The 25,341-nt window shown below is 30.5% G+C and overlaps 3 protein-coding genes across 4 annotated transcripts in view; 1 reads left to right on the top strand and 2 right to left on the bottom strand.

Annotated features, from left to right (window-relative positions):
* Window positions 1-4,861, bottom strand: part of LOC111688911 — a 30,377-nt gene extending 25,516 nt beyond the window's left edge. The window contains exon 1 of the mRNA XM_046954100.1: window positions 414-4,861. Coding sequence (XP_046810056.1) covers window positions 414-3,530 — 3,117 coding nt within the window. The 5' untranslated portion in view covers window positions 3,531-4,861. The remainder of the gene's footprint in view (window positions 1-413) is intronic.
* Window positions 4,862-7,940: 3,079 nt separating this feature from the next.
* The window catches only part of LOC111679582 (guanine nucleotide exchange factor DBS-like), a 97,746-nt gene continuing 80,345 nt past the window's right edge, over window positions 7,941-25,341 (bottom strand). The window contains exon 11 of one of the 2 annotated variants that reach the window (XM_046955474.1): window positions 7,941-8,075. In XM_046955474.1, coding sequence (XP_046811430.1) covers window positions 7,971-8,075 — 105 coding nt within the window. In that variant the 3' untranslated portion in view covers window positions 7,941-7,970. The remainder of the gene's footprint in view (window positions 8,076-25,341) is intronic. The other variant, XM_046955475.1, reaches the window with a different exon arrangement.
* On the top strand, window positions 21,868-24,279 carry LOC111679581. The gene is made up of 8 exons (XM_046955476.1): window positions 21,868-21,980; window positions 22,034-22,190; window positions 22,249-22,632; window positions 22,695-22,803; window positions 23,341-23,418; window positions 23,485-23,805; window positions 23,893-23,995; window positions 24,054-24,279. Exons 1-8 carry the CDS (start codon window positions 21,954-21,956, stop codon window positions 24,186-24,188), a joined length of 1,314 nt encoding a protein of 437 aa, XP_046811432.1. The 5' UTR covers window positions 21,868-21,953; the 3' UTR covers window positions 24,189-24,279.

The following is a 25,341-nucleotide window of genomic DNA, read 5'->3' as shown; positions in this document are numbered from 1 at the left end:
ATCTATCTATCTATCTATCTATCTATCTATCTATCTATCTATCTATCTATCTATCTATCTATCTATCTATCTATCTATCTATCTATCTATCTATCTATCTATCTATCTATCTATCTATCTATCTATCTATCTATCTATCTATCTATCTATCTATCTATCTATCTATCTATCTATCTATCTATCTATCTATCTATCTATTATTTGCAATCAATTTATCCTGCAATCTTACTTCGATGAAAACTACATTTCCTCTTAACTAATAAGTACTACATTCTGCACAATATAATGTCCATTTTCCGTGAGTACAAGTTTAAGTAACTATTAATCCAGAAAATAAGTTTTAGCAATTACAAAAACAACAAAATTCAAACTTTTGATTAGGGGTTTCGAAATATTTTTTAAGACATGCTAACGACAATGACAACAAGTGAAACGGAAACTAAGTGAACTCTTCTTTTGTTTGGATTTCGTCTGCATTTACAAAAATTTGTTGCAATTGATGTTGTCTGTCTGTTTGCCTGTCTGGGTGAGTAACTAAGTGAGTGGGCTTCCGCTTCAATAGAGTAGATAATTATACGACAACGTGTATATATATACAACCTTAAATTATAAGATAGACAACGATGACGACTTACCTTTCTTAACAATTTATTACGTATTAATATCTCTTCAGCACTACTATTGCGTACATTACGCTTCGTTTGTTGTTGCTGTTGTGTGGGATGTTGATTTTGATAAGTTAGATTTCGCATTTGCAGCTGTTGCTGCGGTGTATGATGCTTTTGATAGTTAAGTTCCTTTTTATTCTCTTTGTCACTGCCAGCACCACCACCACTACCACTAACTCTACCTTCATTAAGTCTATTTGTACTGTCACTTTCTCGAGAGCGGACAACAAGTTCATTACCTACGTTTTTGCTATTATTATCTCCTTCATAATAAGAACAATTGTCATCATCACATGATGATACACTACAGCAGCAAGGTGGTAAATTATTCTCGTCTTGAGCTTCTATTGACATATAGGAATTATTCCAAAATACTCCATTGCTATTGTTGCAACATTGTACGGTGTTAGCTAGTGCCAGGGGTGATATAACTGTACTGGGATTTGTGGAACACGTCACACAGCTACTTATATCACTTATAGCATCTGTGGATGATAGAGGAGAACCGGCACATAGTCTTTGATGTTCATGACTAAGGGCTGAACAGGGTCTGTTGAAAAACATACCCGCTGAATTGGTAAGTTGACAACAACAATCTCTTTCGGAATCGCATAGTGATTGATTGTCAGCATTAGAACTGCCACAACCCGAAGAAGACACTGATGAGACCGAGGAGCTGGTCAATGAACTGTTCGATGTGGTAGAATTTTGTGTGCACACAGAAGTTTGTGAAACAAAAGAGTTGGCTGAGGCACAGGAAGATCTACATAAGTCATTGGATAGCTGAGAACTTCTTACAAAGATCTTAACCGCATTATCATTGCTATTAATGGGTTTTCTTATGGGTTTCTCGGTTATCATTAAAGAATCACATTCTATATAATCATCTTGTTGCTCTACACCCTCTTCCTTAACCCAATCATCTTCGATTTTTATGTGGGTCGTTGAAGTTTTACTGGGTTTTTGTAAATTATTTTGATATTTCAATCTTTGTTCATTTTCTATATTGCACTGTTTGGTACTAGACTTGATCAGGGAAGAGGAATTATTTAAAGCCTCATTGGTAGTGGCCTTGGTAAGGTTCTTTTTGGCAAAATTACTAACATCATTGGGATCGGCTGTATTGTAGTGTGAGTTAAATGAACTTTGCACTATTTTCACTTGTGATCCGGAGTTTTTAGGCGTTAGATTTTGCTCTTTTGCTGTTTCGGTTTTATCGGATTTGAACTTTTCATAGGCATAGTTTTCAAAGTGTTCGGATTTATTTAATGCCTTTTTCTGTGTTTGTTTAACATCCGAACACTTATCGATGTTTTTTAGCTGCGATATTCTTTTCTTATCGTCTTTAAAGTCATGTGACGACGAGACCCCCGAATCCGAGTTACTTTCCAAAGATAAACGTTTTAATTTATTGCAATCATCATCGAAAGGTGGTTTATGTTTATTTTCATGATCCGCTGGCGACATGGGACAATTGTCAAAACTGCAATTTTTATAACCACAAGTTGATTTACGTTCCACTTGTCCCTCCTCATGTCTTTTCAGTTCTGGTTCATTTAATTGATTTATTATCAACAGAGGTTGACGTTTCTTACGTATATGAACTCTTTCCACTTTGGCTTTTTGATAATTACCCACTGAAATGCGGGTATTTCTTAACAGCTGTTGATCTATACCCAAAGAGTGTCTTGTGTCTTGTGCCGTTTTACTTTCTTTATCCAGATCACTTAGCTGTTCTATGGATTTGGATTTTTGTATTCTATCATTTCTTTTGGAACGTTCATTATCCGATTTTTGCACATTACTTTGCATCGTTGTACGTGAGGAGTGTTTGTCGGCTATAGGTTTGGGTATACGTGATATTGCTCTACGATCTTTCGATTCACTACGCCGATATTGTACGGTTTCTTGACTTATAAGGGAACAACTTTCGGAACAAGAGGAATTAGTACGTGAAGATTCTTGAGAGCATTCCGAACATTCTGAACAATCATTGGATTTGTTTAAAGAACTTCTAACTTGTGCGTTATCTTTGAGAGGAGCCGTTGGTTTAAGTCGACGATTGGGTTCTTTGTGTGGCACTGGTGCCGGTCGATTGGGTTGTGGTGGAAAGTTTTTTATTTGTTTTTGTGCCTCAAACATTTGATTGATTTTCGCTACCGCTTCTTTGGGATTAACATTACTATCAGCGTTTCTTTCTATGGCGGGCTCTCGAGTCGGTGCTTCTCTTTCGGTTTTACTATGCTCACACTCGGTACGCTCTATACGAGCTATACGATCTGCTCGAGATTTTATACCAGCCCTAGCCATATCTCTTCTAATGTCACAAGTAGACATTTTATTGCGATAATTCCAACTATTAGATTTAACACCATCTCCCGTTAGGGTGGCATCCGATTCAGAGGCCCCATCATAGCTTGTGGCACAATATGACGAAGACGAGGAACATTCATTCTTTTCTTCTTGAGGTGGCTTTATAAATTTCGGCGGTGAATTGGTAGTACGTTTGGAATTTTGCAAAAATTGCCATGATTCGACGGTGGGTGGTGGTGGTGGTAAAGGCTTATTGGGAGCCTCCAGACGATTAACCGTTACCCGGGCTATATTCTTACGTGTAACCGGGGGTAGAGCATGTGTTATGCCGTTAAGAGAATGTGGAGAACATTTTTTAAATTCCATAAAATTATAATTCGGTACTGAACCGGTTTTAGTCATAAATGCCTCTTTACACTGATGAACATAATTGACCTTTAGCAATTCCATTTGTGGTACTTCAGCACTAGACATTCGCGAATCGATAGTGCTATCCATGCCCACACTGGTTAAAGTTTCACTAGAAGGTTTTCGTTGTATGCGATGCATGTTTGATGAGTTTTTTTTTTTACTGTTATTCCGTTTTAGGTAAAAAAGTGGACATTTTAATTGTTAAAGTTTGAGGTGACCTTTAGGTTTGATATTGGGGCGAGGGGTCTATATTCTTGTTTTCCTTGTCAATTTTGTACTTTTTGAGTTTAGTTTCTTATTTTCGTTAGATTTTTTTCTCAGAATTCTGATATTGATCGATAGTTTTCGTTAAAAATTTTAAACTTTCTTTGTTTCTTTTTCACTTTTTTTAATATTTTTTGTGTTTGTATAGATTTTTCTTCGTTTTTTTTTTTGGTTTTACTTTTTATTCGTTTTGCTTTTAAGATTTTCTTAAAATTTCGTTTCATGAAATTTTCGTTAAGTTCGCTAGTTTTTTTTAAATTTTGTTCACTTTTTCGTTGAGTTTTTTAAAGAATTTGACGATTTTTTGGAATTTGCTCATAAATAGCTTTAACTTTGGATTGTTTGAGTCCCGTTTTAATAAACTTTTTATAGTTTTTATTTACAGTTATTTGACAGTCCATGAAAGTTTATAATTTCCACGTTTCGGGCCTTTGAAAGTTCTTTCACACAAACTTTGTTATAATTCTCATTCGGTTTAGATAAATTTTGAAATATTTTGAAATTTTCTTTCAGAATTTTAAAAGGCCTTTTCATTCAAATTTCAAAGTCCACTTTTCTTATAATTCTCAGTTGGTTTAAATAATATTTTCACCATTTTTTTATAACAAATTTTTTGAAGATTATTTTCATTTCTTTGAAATCCACTTAACGGGCCATTTATTTGTCTGGTAATCTCAACTTTTTTTCTATTATTATTATTTAAACAAATTAACCTTGATTATGGTTGGTCTTTCTTAAAAATTTATAATTTTATTAAAACAAATTTCATACTTTCATATACAATATATTAAACTTTGTTTACCACCAAATATAAATTTCAAACATTTTCCCTTTCATCATATTCATAAAGGGGGGGTTTTCTTCATATCAAATTAAAATTTGTTTCTTTATTATTGTTGTATAAACATTAACACTAAACAATAAATAATTTAAAATGTATAATTTAACATAATTATATAAAAAAACGGTCTACTATTTCTTTTTCATTATTTCGTTTCTTTTTGACACTTTAATCCCAAACTCTTAAGAGTTTTGACAGACTTTCAAACCGATATACAACTCGTTTTTTTCAGATCTAATTTGAATTTGTATTAAAAGTAGTAGAAAACAAAAAACCGTACACGATCGTTTATAGAAATACATAATCCGTTGGCATGATGTTTAACCGTCAAAAGTTCGTCTTAAACTATTTCGTTTAAGCCACAAAACTTAATAAACATACTGGCAAACACAACATGTTTTCCACGATCAGTTAGCAAGCAACATGTTTGATCAAACCTGAAGTTATAAAGCAAGGTTTGATCGGCTTAATTTAAAATTAAATTCTAGTTTGACAACATTTTCCAAAATCAGTAAAATGTAAAATTAATGTTGCCATTAGCCGGCTGCTGTGTTAACATGCAACTTGCAACAAATTAAAAAAAGAAGTTTAATGACCATTTCTGGGGTTTTTAATGCTATTAGTTGTTGCAACTGATTGTTGCAGTTCAGACTTAAAATACTCCTCAAGAGTTTTTTATTTCTCAGGGCTTTGAATTTCAAAAGAATATTCAAATAGATCATCACAACTTCAATACAAATTGTTTTGTAAACAATTTATACCATAAATCAATTTTAAAGAAATCTTTTTATGTTTTTTTCCTCTCCAAAGTTCATTACGTTCTTTATCCTAATATGATAATAAAAAAAACACTTAAAAACGTGTTGGTATGCCCCACAATTTTCAAAATTTTCTTGTTAAACACGTTACATTTAAAGGTTTTTAATTGACAAGATCTTTTTCAATTCTTCTTTGTTACTTTTAGATCGATTGTAACACGATCGTAGAAAAATGTTAAGTAAACTTTAAATAAATGTTTTTCATTTTACAGCTTTTTTTATATTTAATAGAAAAGAAATAAAAAGTGTATAAATATCTTTTTGAGGAGAAGTTAGATCAAATATCTCTAAAATGAATCATAATATAAATGTTTGGATCATCAATCAATTAAAACTTCGAAGTTTGACAGACAGTTTTTTAAAAGCAAGAAAAATGTTTATGACGGAGAAAAACACTCAACGACTCCCCCAATATTACAGAAAACTTTCTTTTTGTTTTAGCAGAAAATATCTTCATAATCAATTTTATAGTCCATACTATAGTCGAGTTAGTAGTTCCTATTATATATTTCAGCTTAAACTAATATTTTGCTCTATAGTTAAGACTATGGTCATCTCTATAACAATACTATAGTAAAGATTATAGTGCTGATTATAGTCTATACTACTAGTTCAGATTATAGTCAAGGCTGCAGTTTAGATTTTATTCCAGATCACATTAAAAATGGTAGTCCATACAATATTTTACTTTATAGTCCAGCATATAGTCTAGTTGATAAAGCAAAATATGATTAACTCAATAGTACAGGGCAGACTATAGTCTTATATAAAGTCCAGATTATAGTTTAAATTAAAGTCTGGTTTGTAGTCTATGTTTTAACCTATAGCTCAGGCGATTGACTAACTAATAGTCGAGAATAATGTCGACTTAATTATGGCCAGACATTTGATTAGTTTATAGCACAAACTACAGTACAGTCTATGGTCTAGTTTTTTTGTAGTACAGATTACACTCCACTATATAGTTCAGTATATATTCCAATCTATAGACTAGTCTATAATGTAGTATATAGTATATCCTACACTCTGGACTACATATAGTCTAGTTCACAGTCAAGTGGTGGTAAGTCTTGTCTATAATAGAGGCAAGAATATACAGTCTAGTCTAAAATGGGGACTAGAGTCTTAAGCCTAGTCTATAGTGTAGTCTACATTCTAGTCTATGGTTTAGTTAATAATCTAGTCTGAAGTCAATAGCCTAGTCTTTAGTTCAGTGTATAGTATAGTGTATTCTAGTCTACAGTCTAGTGTATAGTCTAGAGTATAGCCTAGTGAATAGCCTAGTGTATTATCTAAAATAGACCATAGTCTAGTCTCTATTCTAGTCTATGGTATAATATATATTTTAGTCTACAGTCTAGTATATAATCTTGTCTTGAATCAAGTCTATAGTGTAGTCTATAGTCTAGTCTACATTCTAGCAAATAACCTAGTCTAGAGTAATGTCTATAGTGTAGTCTATAGTCTACTGTACAGTCTAATCTATATTCTAGTCTACTGTCTAGTCTATAAACTAGTCTAGAGTCAATTATATAGTCTAGTCTATTGTCTAAACCATAAAGTCTAGTCTATAATGTAGTCAATAGTCTATTCTATAGTGTTGTATTTAGTCTATTCGAAAGTATACTCTATAGTCTAGTCTGTAGTCTAGTTTATGGTCTAGTCTATAGTCTAGGCTATAGTCTAGTTTATAGTCTAGTCTAGTCTATAGTCTAGTCTAGGCTATAGTCTAGTCTAGTCTATAGTCTAGTCTAGGCTATAGTCTAGTCTATAGTCTAGTCTAGGCTATAGTCTAGGCTATAGTCTAGTCTATAGTCTAGTCTATAGTCTAGTCTATAGTCTAGTCTATAGTCTAGTCTATAGTGTAGTCTATAGTGTAGTCTATAGTCTAGTCTATAGTCTAGTCTAAAGTCTAGTCTATAGTCTAGTCTATAGTCTAGTCTAGTATATAGTCTAGTCTATAGTCTAGTCTATAGTCTAGTCTATAGTCTAGTCTATAGTCTAGTCTATAGTCTAGTCTATAGTCTAATCTATAGTCTACTCTATAGTCTAGTCTATAGTCTAGTCTATAGTCTAGTCTATATTCTAGTCTATAGTCTAGTCTATAGTCTAGTCTATATTCCAGTCTATAGTCTAGTCCATAGTATAGTCTATAGTCTAGTCTACAGTCTAGTCTATATACTAGTCTATAGTCTAGTCTATAGTCTAAAATAAGTCTGTAGTCTAGTTTGAAATCTAGAATATAATCTCGTTTACAATCTAGTCTATAGCCCTATTTCTAGTTTAATCCATAGTCTGGTCTATAGTCTTGTCTATAGTCTATTAAAAAGTGTAGTCTATGGTCTAGTCTAGGGTTCAGTCTATACTCTAGGCTTTAGTAGTATAGTATAACGTTAAGTTTATAATCTAGTCTACAATCTAACTATAGATATAGTCTAATCTATAGTCTAGTTTATAGTCTATTCTATATTCTATTCTACAGTCAAGTCTATAGACATTCATGGAAATCAGAACAAGGTATTAGTTGCCACGTCATTGCCAAAAATCAACACAAAATTTTGATTTTGTTCAATGTTATTTTTAATAAAACTAATAAAATGTTAACAAAAGCCTATAATATGAATGTGATGTCCCATTAAGATAAACAAATAAATATCAGTTAAAAATATAAAAACAAACCATAAAATTCAAACAATTTAATTCTTTTAAACTTACCCCCAATCTATAGTGGTAGAGTAATTTTTTATGTGCTTTACGTACCTGTAAATAAACAGAATAAAAAAAAAAGAATTTAATAAAAAATAGTATTATCTTTAAATGTGTAATTAAAATAGTATCTAAAACCTTCAATGAATTTAAATGTTTTTAAAAATTTATAATAAATACAAGACGACCTCAACAGTTTTTCAAAAAAAAAAATCTGTTTAACCAAAATTGTTTTTAATATTTATTAAAAAACAAATAGGAAGTTTTATGATGAACATGATGAGATTCAAATACATAAATCTTTTGATGAAACGTGAACATTAGGTATTTGAAAATGACCATGACTGCTAAACAAAAGCTATCGGAGATGATTGCAGTCAAGTGCAATTTACATATGAATAGAATGGGTTTAGTGCATTTTTGTAGTATAAAAGCCCACTGATATACAATTTCAAATGTATCATAAACAATTTAGAAAGGAATTATAGACTTGTTTAGATTGTTTGTGAACAATAAATAACCGCTATTTTGTTTGTTTTATATTTGAAATTTATTTAAAATTTTCCTATTGAGATATAAGATAATAATGAAGTTGTTGTAGTTTCGGAAACAAAAATTATGTATGAACGATAGATATATTTCAGTTTGACAACGAATGGTATCAATTTAAGTACCTGCCTGCTAACACCTACATTGTAAGGACCTAAGAGGATGGATGAATTGCTAATTTTTACATTTTAAACCTTCAACTTATAAATTAATTAAAATTAGATGAAAGCAAAGACATCTCTATATTTAATCTTTATACTTTCCTTAAATTTTAGATAATTTAAAGAAAAGTGAAAAAAAGTAAAAAAAAAAAATAAATTTTATTTACGTGCTTATGTTAAAAATTTTAAAGCGCAGACAAAATCATGGAATTCATTCATACAACATTTTTATTTGAAATTATTTTTACTACAAATGCAGTCAAGCATAATTTGTAGTATATTTTAATGTTGTTTTATTTATTATATTGTTTGTTATTGTTTTTTTTTTCTACAACTAGAGTGTTAAACTGAAAATGATGCACAAAATTTAAAAGATACAATTCCAACACGAATAGTAAATAGTAAAAAGCAAAAATAAACTTAAGAAGTAGAAATTGGAAAATAAAACATGAGTGCTTTACTTGGTAGAGTACGAAACTTATATACACCTTACACACACAGCCTATAGTTTAGTCTATATTCCAGAATGTAGTCTAGTCTACAGTCAAGACTGTAGTCTAGTTTACAGACCTTACTATATCCTTGTCTTAAGTCCTGACTATAGTTTAGTTTATAAACCAGACTATAGTTTAGTTATAGTCCAGACTATAATTAAGTTTATATCGAATACTATAGATTAGACTGTAGTCTAATTTATAGTTCAGACTATAGTCTAGTCTATATTCGATAGTGCAGGCTATAGTCTAAACTATTGTATAGTCTATAGTCTAGTCTATAGCCTAGTCTATAGTTTAGTCTATAGTTTAGTCTATAGTTTAGTCTATAGTTTAGTCTATTGTTAGTCTTTTGTCTAGTCTATAATCTAGTCTAAAGTCTAGTCTAGTCTAGTATATAGTATAGTTTATAATCTAGTATATAGTCAAGTTTACAGTCTAGTCTATAGTCTATAGTCCAGTCTACAGTCGAGTCTATAGTCTAGTCTATAGTATAGTCTACAGTCTAGTCTATAGTCTAGCCTATAGTCTAGTCTATAGTGTAGTCAATAGTCTAGTGTATAGCCTAGTCTATAGTCTAGTCTATAGTCTAGTCTATAGTCTAGTAATAGTCTAGTCTATAGTCTAGTATATAGTCTAGTCTATAGTCTAGTCTATAGTCTAGTCTATAGTCTAGTCTATAGTCTAGTCTATAGTCTAGTCTATAGTCTAGTCTATAGTCTAGTCTATAGTCTAGTCTATAGTCTAGTCTATAGTCTAGTCTATAGTCTAGTCTATAGTCTAGTCTATAGTCTAGTCTATAGTCTAGTCTATAGTCTAGTCTATAGTCTAGTCTATAGTCTAGTCTATAGTCTAGTCTATAGTCTAGTCTATAGTCTAGTCTATAGTCTAGTCTATAGTCTAGTCTATAGTCTAGTCTATAGTCTAGTCTATAGTCTAGTCTATAGTCTAGTCTATAGTCTAGTCTATAGTCTAGTCTATAGTCTAGTCTATAGTCTAGTCTATAGTCTAGTCTATAGTCTAGTCTATAGTCTAGTCTATAGTCTAGTCTATAGTCTAGTCTATAGTCTAGTCTATAGTCTAGTCTATAGTCTAGTCTATAGTCTAGTCTATAGTCTAGTCTATAGTCTAGTCTATAGTCTAGTCTATAGTCTAGTCTATAGTCTAGTCTATTCTAGTCTATAGTCTAGTCTATAGTCTAGTCTATAGTCTAGTCTATAGTCTAGTCTATAGTCTAGTCTATAGTCTAGTCTATAGTCTAGTCTATAGTCTATAGTCTAGTCTATAGTCTAGTCTAGTCTATAGTCTAGTCTATAGTCTAGTCTATAGTCTAGTCTATAGTCTAGTCTATAGTCTAGTCTATAGTCTAGTCTATAGTCTAGTCTATAGTCTAGTCTCCATAGTCTAGTCTATAGTCTAGTCTATAGTCTAGTCTATAGTCTAGTCTATAGTCTAGTCTATAGTCTAGTCTATAGTCTAGTCTATAGTCTAGTCTATAGTCTAGTCTATAGTCTAGTCTATAGTCTAGTCTATAGTCTAGTCTATAGTCTAGTCTATAGTCTAGTCTATAGTCTAGTCTATAGTCTAGTCTATAGTCTAGTCTATAGTCTAGTCTATAGTCTAGTCTATAGTCTAGTCTATAGTCTAGTCTATAGTCTAGTCTATAGTCTAGTCTATAGTCTAGTCTATAGTCTAGTTTATAGTCTATAGTCTAGTCTATAGTCTAGTCTATAGTCTAGTCTATAGTCTAGTCTATAGTCTAGTCTATAGTCTAGTCTATAGTCTAGTCTATAGTCTAGTCTATAGTCTTGTCTATAGTCTAGTCTACAGTCTAGTCTATAGTCTAGTCTATAGTCTAGTCTATAGTCTAGTCTATAGTCTAGTCTATAGTCTTGTCTATAGTCTAGTCTACAGTCTAGTCTATAGTCTTGTCTATAGTCTAGTCTATAGTCTAGTCTATAGTCTTGTCTATAGTCTAGTCTATAGTCTAGTCTATAGTCTTGTCTATAGTCTAATCTATAGTCTAGTCTATAGTCTTGTCTATAGTCTAGTCTATAGTCTAGTCTGTAGTCTAGTCTATAGTCTAGTCTATAGCCTAGTCTATAGTCTAGTCTATAGTCTAGACTATAGTCGAGTCTATAGTCTAGTCTGTAGTCTAGTCTATAGTCTAGTCTATAGTTTAGTCTTACAAACGACATGACAAACTTAACTTCATCCTTTTGGTGAAGGGTATAATAAGACAATAATAATCATAGTATGGAGTGGTAACGAAAGTGTTACTAACTAACACTTGTTACTGACACGGCTTTAATACGATGACGATGATGTGTATCATCTTCATCATGATCAACGCCAAAACAGCGTCACAAAGCTAAGTTTTCAAAGTATTAAAAAACTGGAGTTTCTTTCTCCGATGTGAATTAGCGTTATTTTTCCTCTTCTTTAAAGTATGTCTGTATGTTGTATGTGACAACAATATTTGTTTGTATGTAATTTTAACATGACTATGAGTTTCTGTTTAAAATTTTGCTGTTAAACTTTATGCCTTCATTCACTCTGAAGACATACGCGTGGTTTTGTTTTTCTTTTTGTTTATAGTATTTTTTTCAGTTTTCTAACTGTTGGCAAGTAAAGTTAGTTGGGGCTTGTTTAAAAGTTAATGATGATTGTGATGGCTAATTATATTCTAATATAACGGTATTACTAACATAATTTCATTTTCATTTGTGGTTAAAGCTAAAGAAAAACACCATCAAAAGGTGAAGAGTTAAAAATTAGATGTTTTAAATATTTATAAAACTTTGAGGTTTTCAGTGTTTGGTTTTCTAATTTGTGTTGTTTGGAAACGAATGAAAATGAGAGTGATGTGTGAATGGGCTGAATGACTTACTGTCTAGCAAGAAGGTGTTGGTAATTCCCCACCAAATGTGTAATATTAACAATTTTATAAATATTTATATTCTAATAGAAGACAAGCATCAAACTGCTGTTATAACATTATAATGTGCATGCATATGTAGGTAAGTTAAAGTAGCAGACATGTGGTCTATGTTTGCTAGAAATTAATTAAAGAAAAACTTAAATAAGTAAAAGTTTTATAAACCGATTTATTTTAATCAGCTGCTTAAGTTAGAGATAAACTTAATAGACAGTAGACCCACATACACACTTTATGGAATAATGAAGAAAATTTTCCGAATTTTGTTGAAGTTTTAGTTTAGAGTTATTTTTGAAAATTTAAAGGTATAGAAGCTGACAAAGATCTAATCTATAGCCCTTACTGACCTTACTATAGTCTAGTCTATAGTCTAGTATATAGTATAGTATATAGTCTAGTCTATAGTCTAGTCTATAGCCTAGTCTATAGTCTAGTCTATAGTCTAGTATATAGTCTAGTCTATAGTCTAGTCTATTGTTTTGTCTATAGTCTTGTCTATAGTCTAGTATATAGTCTAGTCTATAGTCTAGTCTATAGTCTAGTCTATAGCCTAGTCTACAGTCTAGTCTATAGTCTAGTATATAGTCTAGTGTATAGTCTAGTCTATTGTCTAGTTTATAGCCTAGTCTATAGTCTAGTCTATAGTCTAGTCTATAGTCTAGTCTATAGTCTAGTCTATAGTCTAGTCTATAGTCTAGTCTATAGTCTAGTCTATAGTCTAGTCTATAGTCTAGTCTATAGTCTAGTCTATAGTCTAGTCTATAGTCTAGTCTATAGTCTAGACTATAGTCTAGTCTAGTCTGCAATCTATAATATGTTCTAGGCTATAGACTATAGTTCTATTTTCCGAAAATTCTGCAATTATCTGTCATCTACAATAAAACCTGAAATACCACACTAATAATCAGCATAACATATGAACATAAATATTTAACACATAAATTGTTTATACCAATTTTCGTGTTTTTTTTTCGTACAACTAATATTATGTTTAAGCTATTAAATATAATAGTTATAATTGTTTGAAATTTAAAATAATTTCACTTTGTGTCCAACTAAATGGTCATTATTTTGTTGTATCTTTTTTCCAAGTTACTTTTGTTATAAATAAATAAATATAATTTTGTTTATATTTTGGTTAATTTTTTGTTTCGCGGAAGTTTAGCTTAAACATGATGATTTTTTTTTGAACAATTTTTCCAAATCTCAAACAACAAAAAAAAACGAGACCCAGTTAATTTTAGGTGTCATTAAATAGAAAAAGAAACACTTAAGTTTAAGGCGTAATTGTTGTTAATGATTCTTATTTACCATGCCGGAGCCCTACATATTTGCACATTTTGGCAACTACTAATGTTTTGTGGGTGCAACTAACATTTTCATCTATTTGTTGGCGACAAAATGAGGTAATCTTGTTAGAAATATTGTATTCTTTAAAAATGTTTTTATAGTTGTTTATGTTCATAGTATGTGTAGCATGTATTTAATTATTTTTTATTACTTTCAATTGTGGGAACCAAAATTTCTGTTTGTCTTCATTTTCCAGCTAAATAATTGTCATAACTATTTTGTTAAAATAATTGGTTGTTGTCTTACGGAGTATTAAGTTAACAAATAGTTTTGTTTAATAAATTATTTTATATGTATTTTTTGTTTAATTCAATGTCATAGATGGAGTTAATTTAAAATTTGTTTTTAATGTTTATATTAGTTACAGACTTTTAAATCCAGTAATGAATTTGTAATTGGAGGCGTTGATATTTTTGTTTTTTTCTTGACAGTAGACTATATTAAATTTCAATTATCAATTAGACTAGAGTTTGGTCTTTAGTATAGACTTAGGTGTGGGCTTGGAGACTGGACTGAAGTCTGGAATTATGTACTATACTATATAGTATTCTATATGTAGTATTGTCTAGAGTCTAGACTATAGGAACTACACACTAGACTATATTCTGAACTATATACTAGTCAATACTCTAGAAATAAGGCTCGAATGGACTTGGTACATTATGTTATATTCTGATCTTAAGACTGGAAAATAATATGGACTATAGATTAGATTAAAGTAGGGTCTACATATTAGACTATATGTCTGGTCTGCATTTATTCAAGAAATGGCTGTAATCACACCTGTCCGAAAGGTATAAAACGATAAAGATAGGAACACTGACAGAAAAGCCAAAATTAAAACACGGTGCAGGGACAATAGAGCGACAATAGAGAGTAAGAACGCAGGACCTACATATTATACTGTAGGATTCACTAAGGACTAGACTGAAGTCTGCAGTACTGAGTAGGCTAGATAGATAGATAGATTGAGTAGGCTAGATAGATAGATAGATAGATAGATAGACATATAGATAGATAGATAGATAGATAGATAGATAGATAGATAGACAGATAGATAGATAGATAGATAGATAGATAGATAGATAGATAGATAGATAGGTAGATAGATAGATAGATAGATAGATAGATAGATAGATAGATAGATAGATAGATAGATAGATAGACAGATAGATAGATAGATAGATAGATAGATAGATAGATAGATAGATAGATAGATAGATAGATAGATAGACAGATAGATAGATAGATAGATAGATAGATAGATAGATAGATAGATAGATAGATAGATAGATAGATAGATAGATAGATAGATAGATAGGTAGATAGATAGATAGATAGATAGATAGATAGATAGATAGATAGATAGATAGATAGATAGATAGATAGATAGATAGATAGATAGATAGATAGATAGATAGATAGATAGATAGATAGATGAATAGATAGATAGATAGATAGAATGATAGATAGATAGATAGATAGATAGATAGATAGATAGATAGATAGATAGATAGATAGATAGATAGATAGATATATAGATATATAGATAGATAGATAGACAGATGTATAGATACATAGATAGACAAATAGATAGATAGATAGATAGATAGATAGATGGATAGATAGATAGATAGATAGATAGATAGATAGATAGATAGATAGATATATAGATAGATAGACAGATGGATAGATACATAGATAGATAGATAGATAGATAGATAGATAGATAGATAGATAGATAGATAGATAGATAGATAGATAGATAGATAGTTAGATAGATAGATAGATAGATAGATAGATAGATAGATAGATAGATAGATAGATAGATAGATAGGTAGATAGATAGATTATCTTTCGGATACGCTCGCCTGTTTTTCAGAATTCTTTGAATAAGTTCCCGATAGCAATCTCTGTCATACTGTTTGTAAACTTAACTCCTGTAGTTCCTATGAATTATAACTTAAGTTCCAGTTCAGCCTATTAGAGTTGGAGAGAGATTTGATAGTAAACTGCAACTTTCCAGACTGAAATTTTTTGCAAACTTTCAACTTAATTTCTGATACCATTGTTATTTATTAATATAATTATTAAAACCATTTGGATTTGCTGTTAAAATGCGCAAGTGAATTATAAGTATTGTACCATAATACTCTAAGAATTTAAGAGAATAATTTTCAATTAAATTTAAAAATACTTCTTAAAGAAAATTTTTGAATTTGTTCTACATTTTCTTCTAGAGCTGCTTTTAAATTTATGACAACGATGTAAGTATTTGTTAGAAAAACACCTGCAAACTACAGTTGTTGTTGTTACATTCACTTTTGATTCTACATACGTATATTCTTAAAAAGTCTTTGATATCTATTACAAAAAAAAAAGAAAATTCTTCAGTTAAACTTCATGCATATTTAGATTTCCTTAAAAGAGGAAAACATTTCTAATTGTAAATAATTAATCATTGACTAATTATACGATACGATCCAAGTGTCTTGGAAAATAAGAGACACCCGGTTAAACAGAGCGTTATAAACAAACACATAATATTTAATTTATTATTAGAAGTAACATTTTGTTTTTGTAGTATTTGTTACCTACTTTTATTTTATTTGTTAAATTATTTTTGTATTTGTTTTGGAAAAAACAAATCATTCATTTGTAAATTTAGAAATTTTGTTAAATTATATTTTTGGTTTTTATTTTTCTATATTTAAATTTCTTCTTTTAAAAGAAAGTTCTGTTTTTTGATAATTTGGTTTTTGTTTGTTTTATATTTTAAAATGTGTAGATGTTATTGTTTTATGTTTAAATATTAATGATTTTTTTTGTTGGATTTTGGAAATCTTCACACATAAGTACATAAAACAAGATCTTTAAATTGTTTATAATTTCTAAATTTTTTTGGCATTAATTATTTTTATTTTTTGTTTTATATTTTTCGAAAAAAAAAGAAGTTCAAAAACCCGTAATGGTCGATAAGTTTTAATTGCAGACAATTATATATGTATTCATATATACACAGATATATTAAAATATATAAATATTTTAAATTATAAATTTAAAGCATTTTTTTTTTTAATTTTACTTTTTTACAGTTTATTTTTCCTTTCAATCTCTTTCTCTCGCAGTTTAGTTTAAACTAACAAAAAAATCAGCAAGAAGTTGTTGAAATTATATTTAATTGATTTTCTACGTGTCCAGCAGTTACAGTCACATTCATTTGGCATTTCACTTCATCCGCGAGCGTGAAATGCAAACGCTTCTGCTACCATAAAGGGCTATAAAACATTATTTATTTAAACCGACTTTCTAAATATAGTTACAGTGATTTGTAAGTTATTTTTTTATTTTAAGTTACAAGACCAACCGAATTGACATTTAACTAATAAAACTTAAAACTATTAAAAACTCTTTTTAAAAATGTTTAAAAAAAAAAAAACATAAAATTAATGTTTAAAATTATGTTTATTGACAAGTGTTCATTTTGTTATAGAAAGTATTAATTAGTTTAATTATATTTAAATAAATAGTTTGATTAACTTGAGTCATTATCGAATATTTAGAGAAATTTTTGTTGAATTATTTTTTTAAGAAATAAATTTAAAATCCAAGACAATTTGATTTTAAACGTATGGAAGGCATTTGAGCATCGGAAACGCTAAAGCCTTACTTGGGTCCAGAATGTATCTTTATATACAGATAGATAGATAGATAGATAGATAGATAGATAGATAGATAGATAGATAGATAGAAAGATACATAGATAGATGGATGGATAGAAAGATAGATATATAAATAGATAGATAGACGGATAGATAGATAGATAGATAGATAGATAGATAGATAGATAGATAGATTGATAAATAGATAGATAGATAGATAGATAGATAGATTGATAGGTAGATAGATAAATAGATAGATAGATAGATAGATAGATAGGTAGATAGATTGATAGATAGATAGATAGATAGATAGATAGATAGATAGATAGATAGATAGATAAATTGTCTGCCATAGATTGCAGGAGCATATTGACTCTGACACCCAATGTGGTTTTCGAAAACGTAGATCAACTATAGATGCAATCATGATTGTAGAGGCTCTTTTTCCTCAAAGGCAAATGCTGGAGAAATGGCGACAAAGAGTACTACATCATCGTAACTCTGGACGTCAAAAATGCCTTTAAGACTCCCTAATACACCAGCATATCTAGTAGCAATTATTAAGGATTACTTTAGAAACAGAGTTCTAGTTTATGATACCGATAAGGGATACGGCATAACGGGTGGAGTTCCTCAAGGATTCGTGTTGGGACCCCTTTTATGGAACGTAATATACGATGGTGTTCTAAGGCTGAACCTACCGATGCCGATGATATTGCGCCGCTAACTATCGTGGGAAAGACTATTGGAGGAACTAGATTAGTTGCTGAAAGTAGTATTGTTGTGGTCAAATCGTGGCTGAATTCAGTGAAACTTTTGTTAGCTGAGCATAAAACTGAGGACATATTAATAACAATTCGTAGGTTAAATCGTGGCTGAATTCAGTGAAACTTTTGTTAGCTGAGCATAAAAATGAGGGTCGTAGTGGAGATTGCGAAATCAAAACCAAATACTACCTTAAATATTTGGGCGTCATGATAGACAACCGTCTATCATTCAGACATCATCTTAGTTACATAAGAACTGAACTTAGGACCTAACACAAGGGGTCCTAAGTATTTAAAAAGGAAAATCCTCACAGGATTTTTGAAGAGCACCATACTATACGGAGCTTCGATATGGGCTGAGTCTACTAGGCTCAAAACTAATGCTAGATTTAAGATTAACTCTGTATATAGGCTTACAACGCTATGAGTATGCTGTGAGTATAGGGCAGTATCGGATGAAGCAGCTTCTGTTATCGCGAAATGTACATATGAACTGAAAGGTACAGCGCAGCCTGAAAATGCTATCAGAAATGTCTGAATGGACAGCATTGTGACATGGCAGTCCTGGTGGTCGACATCAACAAAGGGAATGTGGACGTATAAATTGATTCCCAATGTATATGTCTGGTACAGACTGTCGAGAGTTTTAACGTGAGCACCTGCCGTGTCGGCCTTATCCCACGGTGGTCTTTTTCATCCACAGGGTAGACTTGAGAACGGTCTACCATCGCCCCTTTGTCTTCAATGAAGAACTCAGGTGGCAATTTTTGCACATAGGCTATGACCGGTCCATGCGCAAGTACTTTGCTGGAGTACTCGAGCTATCTAATCTCTTGCCAAAGTAGTCACGTTGAAAGACAACCACACTACTATGGCTCTGTTGATTCGGCAACAGCACCTAGAGATGTAACCGGTGGACCGAAGCACGATCCATCAATAAGCCGTAGACATTGTTCTTACTCACAGTGACACGCTGTGGTAAGTCTGATATGAACAGAGCATACTCTGAACATATCTGGACAAGGAAGGAAAATTAATTGGTATCACTTGTATATGATACCTTTCATCCATCATCATTCAACCCAGCACACATCTCATTTATTCGACACATTCATAGAGAAAAACATACGACACATTCATTTAGGTATACGGGTGGGGTAAGGCCCGTATACCTTTACATTCACTCCGTATCATATACAATTGACTCCAACCCATTTCCAACGCTTACTCCCACAGTCACTCCTCTGTGGGGTATCTATTGATTTTCGGCAACAGCACCGAACTTATCCCGAAATATTGACTATTATCATGCATCAGTCTTTTAACCGCCACTTACTCTTCCCGCGAATTTGGGTTTCAGATATAAGTATGATCTGAAACTGCCATGAGAGAGAGGAATAAAAACTATGGTTTTAGTAAAAGTATTTTTTTCAAACGAATTTTTAAACTTGGATTAAAATTATTTGTATTTCATAATTTCTTATCACTACAACTTCACTTACACTTGCTGAATGTTTTCTTTTTAAATTTCTTCTTTGTAAATATAATATAAATAATGTTATATGAAACATTTTATCAAAACTCTTTTTATAATGTTTAATTACTAATTATTATTAGATTATTTTATTATTAACTGAGAAGCTATAAATAATTTACAACTTCCGTTCACGTTTTGATTATACGTAGACTACTTATTAATGCTGCAAAATGTATATTTAACTTTTCGTTTTTGTTTTAACCAGATAAAATTTGTTTGATAAATAAATAAAATAAAACTGAGTTTTGATAAATCTATAGACTTAACACTCTAACCGTAAAATATTAAGAGCAAAAAAAAAAAAAAACTAAACTAAATATTCTTAATATCTTATCATTTGCAAATGATAAGAAGAAATATACATCATTATGTAAAGATAAAGTGGAAGGTCTTTACCAGTGCTTGGCACAAGGAGAATATGTAAGTATAGTTTTAAGTAGCTTGTTTCATCTATTTAGTAAGCGAGCGAGATAATTACTTATTTAACTGCCTATGCGTAAGCAAGAGTGTCAAGAACTTGCCCTAATATGTGTCAGTGTGTTAAAATGTCAATGTAATTTTTTTTTAGCCAAAATTAAACATTGTTTATTTAAAATACAAATGTCAAGTAGACAAACATTGATTAATGTCAAAATTAGCAGGTCATGCACGAGCATTAGGATTGTCCTCATTTTAAACAAGGACAACGTATATAATTATACTTGTATATGAAATAAGTTATTGCTTAATACCAAAAAAAAAAAAAATCCCCGAGAGTGATTCTTAAGTATTGGTTTAGTACTTTTTGTTTCCTTTTATAATCTTCATTCGTAATTCATTTCGAAAGATTGAGATTTAATGAGATTTAGAAATACGATCGTAAGGCGAAACTAGTGTCCTCTTTTAAATGCGCATATCTAATGTACATAATTGTAAATAAATAATACGGGGTCAAAATAAATAATGTGGGGTCAAAAATAATAGGTTAGGTTGAAAGAACAGTGCGTATACACTGTATATTAGTATCAGTTCATAGGAAATACATCTAAACCGTTATTGGACATGTTATGCGCTCATTTACATGAAAAAGTCTGACAATGACAAATTTATTGTTTTGGCGTAAAACTGTTCTCATCTAAATTCGATTCTATATTTTTGTATTGTTGTATATGCTCACACCTTCTGAAGTGACCTCTCATCATCAGCTTATTCCCGCAAAATCTTTGTAATCTATTAATCTAAAAGACCGATGTTGTTGTGAGGTAAACTTTTGAACCTACATTGCCATTTATACACGAATGTCTTGACCATTTAATGGAAACGGTTAAATATTATTTATTTTTTTATCTATCTATCTATCTATCTATCTATCTATCTATCTATCTATCTATCTATCTATCTATCTATCTATCTATCTATCTATCTATCTATCTATCTATCTATCTATCTATCTATCGGAACTAGGTACGTTGTTACACCATTACAACGTTGTTACATTCGACGCATACAAAGTACTAATACAGATAAAAGTTAGTTTCTATTTCGTTTGCCGCCACTGTATAATTACATACTAAGGATGTGTATAATTTTGTATGAATATAAAAATAGTGATAAATTAACCGTTAAGCTTTCGCAATTCTAAAATTAAGTGCAAATAGTTAAGCAAACAAGTTGGGAAAAATAAAGCAAACAACAAATAAAATTCAAAATTAATAAATTATTTGTGCAAAAATAAACGAATTACTTTTTTTTCCATTATTTAAATTTTTTTATTAAATGGTCAAACATTTAAGAGGGATTCTTTGGAACATGGGTGAAATGTACCAATCATAAGGTGGCCGTATGTGCTATGGTGTCATTTTGGGTCAACGGTTAAAGCAAACAATAGCAATAATTTACTTCATATAAACAAAAATAACAAAAACTATTTTATTTGTTTTAATAATTTTTTCCTTAAAAATTACTTAATTTTTGTAACAACTAAAGAATAATTTGTTAAACAAATAAAATTATTTAAAAGCATTTACATGTAAAAAAACGAGTAGGTAATGCTTAAAACCAATAAAAGCAAGCATATAAAATGTTATAATTTGAACCAAATAATTTTGAATAAAAACAAAGAAATTGAACAGAACAAAAACATTGCAATTTAATTGGAACAACTAAAATGTTAACCACTGCGCTCAACTGGTCACAAGTTATTAGTGCCATAAGTAAAATATATAAGAACAAAATTTAGATATATAAAATAATGTTAAACAAATTTTTTTACAGCCCAACTATATTTGCAAGATACTACCATTTGTCTGATATGGAATCCTTTGGTGGAATTTCATTTAACAACTTTAAATTTTCGGGAATATTATTCTGTCTTAAATATAGAACTAAACAGTTTACGAAAATCTTTTGAACAAGATATTACGGATTTTAAGATCTTGGAAAAGCGTTTATCAGATAATAATCTCAGATATAATGAACTTACGAAGAAACTAACAATGGCCATTGAGAAATCACATTGTGAGGTAAAGTTTTCCTGAATTAAAGAAATATTAATTACATTTCTTTTTTATTTTAGAGCTTTTTAGTTTTTCACGATCATATTCTGCCATTTATTGAAAGTTTCATTAATGCCAGTCAATACTCTGTCTGGCGTTCCAAAAGAAATCGTTTTGTTTTCGGTTATTTAGAAGAAACTTTTGAAGAAAATTTCGTAAAACATCCATTTTTTGAAGGTATTCTTAAAGTTTTCAGAATTTTTTAAAAATGTCCAAAAAATAAAACCTTTTTTAGCACAAAATTCTATTTTATTAGTCTCCAAACATACTTCTTCAATTGAGATTTTTAACTTAAAAACTAATAAATTTAATGGACCAAAATCACAACAGCAATATTCCTTATTATTTCTGGACCAATTTTATACTACAAATGCAAGCTTTCTATACAATCGCTCTCTATTTCCCGATAAAATCACAAATTTAAAGGGCCGTGAAGTAATTGCTGCCGGTTTTGATTATAGACCTTATTTTGTTATAAATTATGTTGAAAAATGTAATAATTCTTACGATGTGGCTTATGGAGATTCTTCATTGGGGGCGGTACAAATAGATGGTACCGAAACTCATGTATTACTTGTATTTTGCGAAATCTATAATTGTACGGTATGGATTGATAGTTGTAAGTGCGCAAGATTTTTTTTGTATTTTGTGGGTTTTAGAATAATTTTTGTCGTTTTATAGCTGAAGCTACAGATTGGGGCGAAGTTTATCCGAATTTGACGGGAGATTATAGTTTGGGAATGGTGGTTAATGGCAAAGCTGAAATAGCTGTAGGAGCTATGTATTCTTGGTGAGAAACTATGAAAAGTAGATTTATCTCTATCTATCTATCTATCTATCTATCTATCTATCTATCTATCTATCTATCTATCTATCTATCTATCTATCTATCTATCTATCTATCTATCTATCTATCTATCTATCTATCTATCTATCTATCTATCTATCTATCTATCTATCTATCTATCTATCTATCTATCTATCTATCTATCTATCTATCTATCTATCTATCTATCTATCTATCTATCTATCTATCTATCTATCTATCTATCTATCTATCTATCTATCTATCTATCTATCTATCTATCTATCTATCTATCTATCTATCTATCTATCTATCTATCTATCTATCTATCTATCTATCTATCTATCTATCTATCTATCTATCTATCTATCTATCTATCTATCTATCTATCTATCTATCTATCTATCTATCTATCTATCTATCTATCTATCTATCTATCTATCTATCTATCTATCTATCTATCTATCTATCTATCTATCTATCTATATACCTATCTCGGAATTCGATTTAAAACTATTACAGGGACAATGTTTACCTTCAGCTGGATATGTCTATGTATTTAGTGCGATCTGGTATAACATGTCTGGTACCAGCACCGAGGCAAGTATCCATTTTCAAGATTTCTTTTAAACATTAATTTATTTACCTCATGCTTTGTTGGCGCAGGCGTTTAGCTAGTTGGCTGCTGCCATTGGAACCTTTTCAGTTCATGCTCTGGTTAGCTGTTCTCATTTATTTGTTCATAGAAATTATAAGTCTCAGTTGTGCCCATAAATTTGAAGCGAATTTTATAGCGGAAGATAACTCGTGGTATGCTAGTTTTAAATTTGGCTGTGCTACGGCTATAAAACTATTTCTCTCGCAATCGAATAATTCCTATGTCCGATCATTTACGGTGAGAGTTTTGCTATTTACTTGTTTTATGAACGATATAATTTTGACCAGCATCTATAGTGGAGGTTTATCGAGTATTTTAACAATACCAAGGTGAGAATTCTTGAATTTCGATGTAAATTCATTTTTAATATCTTGAAAATTTTTTAATTGTTTTTATTTGGTTCACTTTATTTACAGTTACGATAAAGCTGCGGATACAATTGATGGCATGCTTTATCATAATCTTCTGTGGTCGGCGAATTCTGAAGCATGGGTATCAGCTATACGTTATACCGATGATGTATGTGAGATTATTAACTGTATCTGTTATAGTAAAATAACCATTTAATTTATAATAGGACCGCATGAATGGTATTTTACAAAATTTCTTTATTTACAACGATGATGAACTGGAAGTATTGGCTAGGACTAGATCCGATATGGGTTTTACCGTAGAACGTTTGCCATTTGGTAACGGTTTATTCCAACGTTAAAATTAAATTTGATAAGAAAACAATTATTTTCAGGTCATTACGCCATTGGCGACTATTTGTCCTCCCAAACTATTGAACATTTGAAGATCATGAAAGAAGATTTATATTTTCAATACACCGTGGCCTTTGTCAAACGTAACTGGCCTCTGTTGGATCGTTTCGATCATTTAATATATTGGTGGCATTCGGCAGGTTTAGACAAATACTGGGAATGGCGTATAGTGGCTATAAATTTGAATGTACAAAAGCAGAAACAAGTCGAGGCCTCTATGTATTCGAATATGGAGGATAATGGTGCTGTCAAATTGGGAATGTCGAATTTTGTTGGCATTTTATTGATTTGGGTCTTAGGGATTTCTATATCATTGGTGGTTTTCCTCTATGAGGTTTTGGAACATTATGTAAAGTTTATGAAGTAGTGGTTTAAGACTTTATAATGTATTTGTTTAATCAATCTATAGGATTTGTTTTTTTATATTGTAGTCCTATTAAGTTATAGACAAGTTGATTTTGTGTTAAAAAATGTGTACATTTTTTATGTCTTTTTTTTTACTTTCAATATTATGTTTTTGCTTATTTGACATACTTATACTTACAATATAATTATACAATAATTACCTGTGCAAGTTTTTTATAAATAATGTCATGTTATCTACTTGTAAAGTGCGCTTTTTTACAGTGTTTTATTATTTGTTGGGTTTTTTGTATTAGAAATATTTTAAAAATTTTAACCCCTTCAAGGCAGTTGAAAAGTTGACCAAAATGTATCTTGTTTTGTTATTACACTATCGTAATAAAAATGTGTTTATTGCAACAAAATTTTACATCAAAATCTGATTGCACTGATTCATAGCATCAATGTGAATTTTTCATTACATCAATGCAAGTAGATCAACTAAACAAGTAAATCACTTGATCTAAAGTCTAGTCTATAGTCTACTCTAAAGTCTGGTCTAGAATATAGTATATAGTCTAGTCTATAGTAAAGTCTGTAGAATAGTTTCTAGTCTAGTCTGTAGGCGACTCTATAGTCTAGTCTATAGTCTAAGATAGTCTAGTCTATAGTCTAGTCTATAGTCTAGTCTATAGTCTAGTCTATAGTCTAGTCTATAGTCTAGTCTATAGTCTAGTCTATAGTCTAGTCTATAGTCTA

The sequence above is a fragment of the Lucilia cuprina genome, chromosome 6 (genome assembly GCF_022045245.1).
Source record: "Lucilia cuprina isolate Lc7/37 chromosome 6, ASM2204524v1, whole genome shotgun sequence".
Taxonomy (NCBI): Eukaryota; Metazoa; Arthropoda; class Insecta; order Diptera; family Calliphoridae; genus Lucilia; species Lucilia cuprina.
This window is presented reverse-complemented; position numbering and strand designations above follow the sequence as displayed.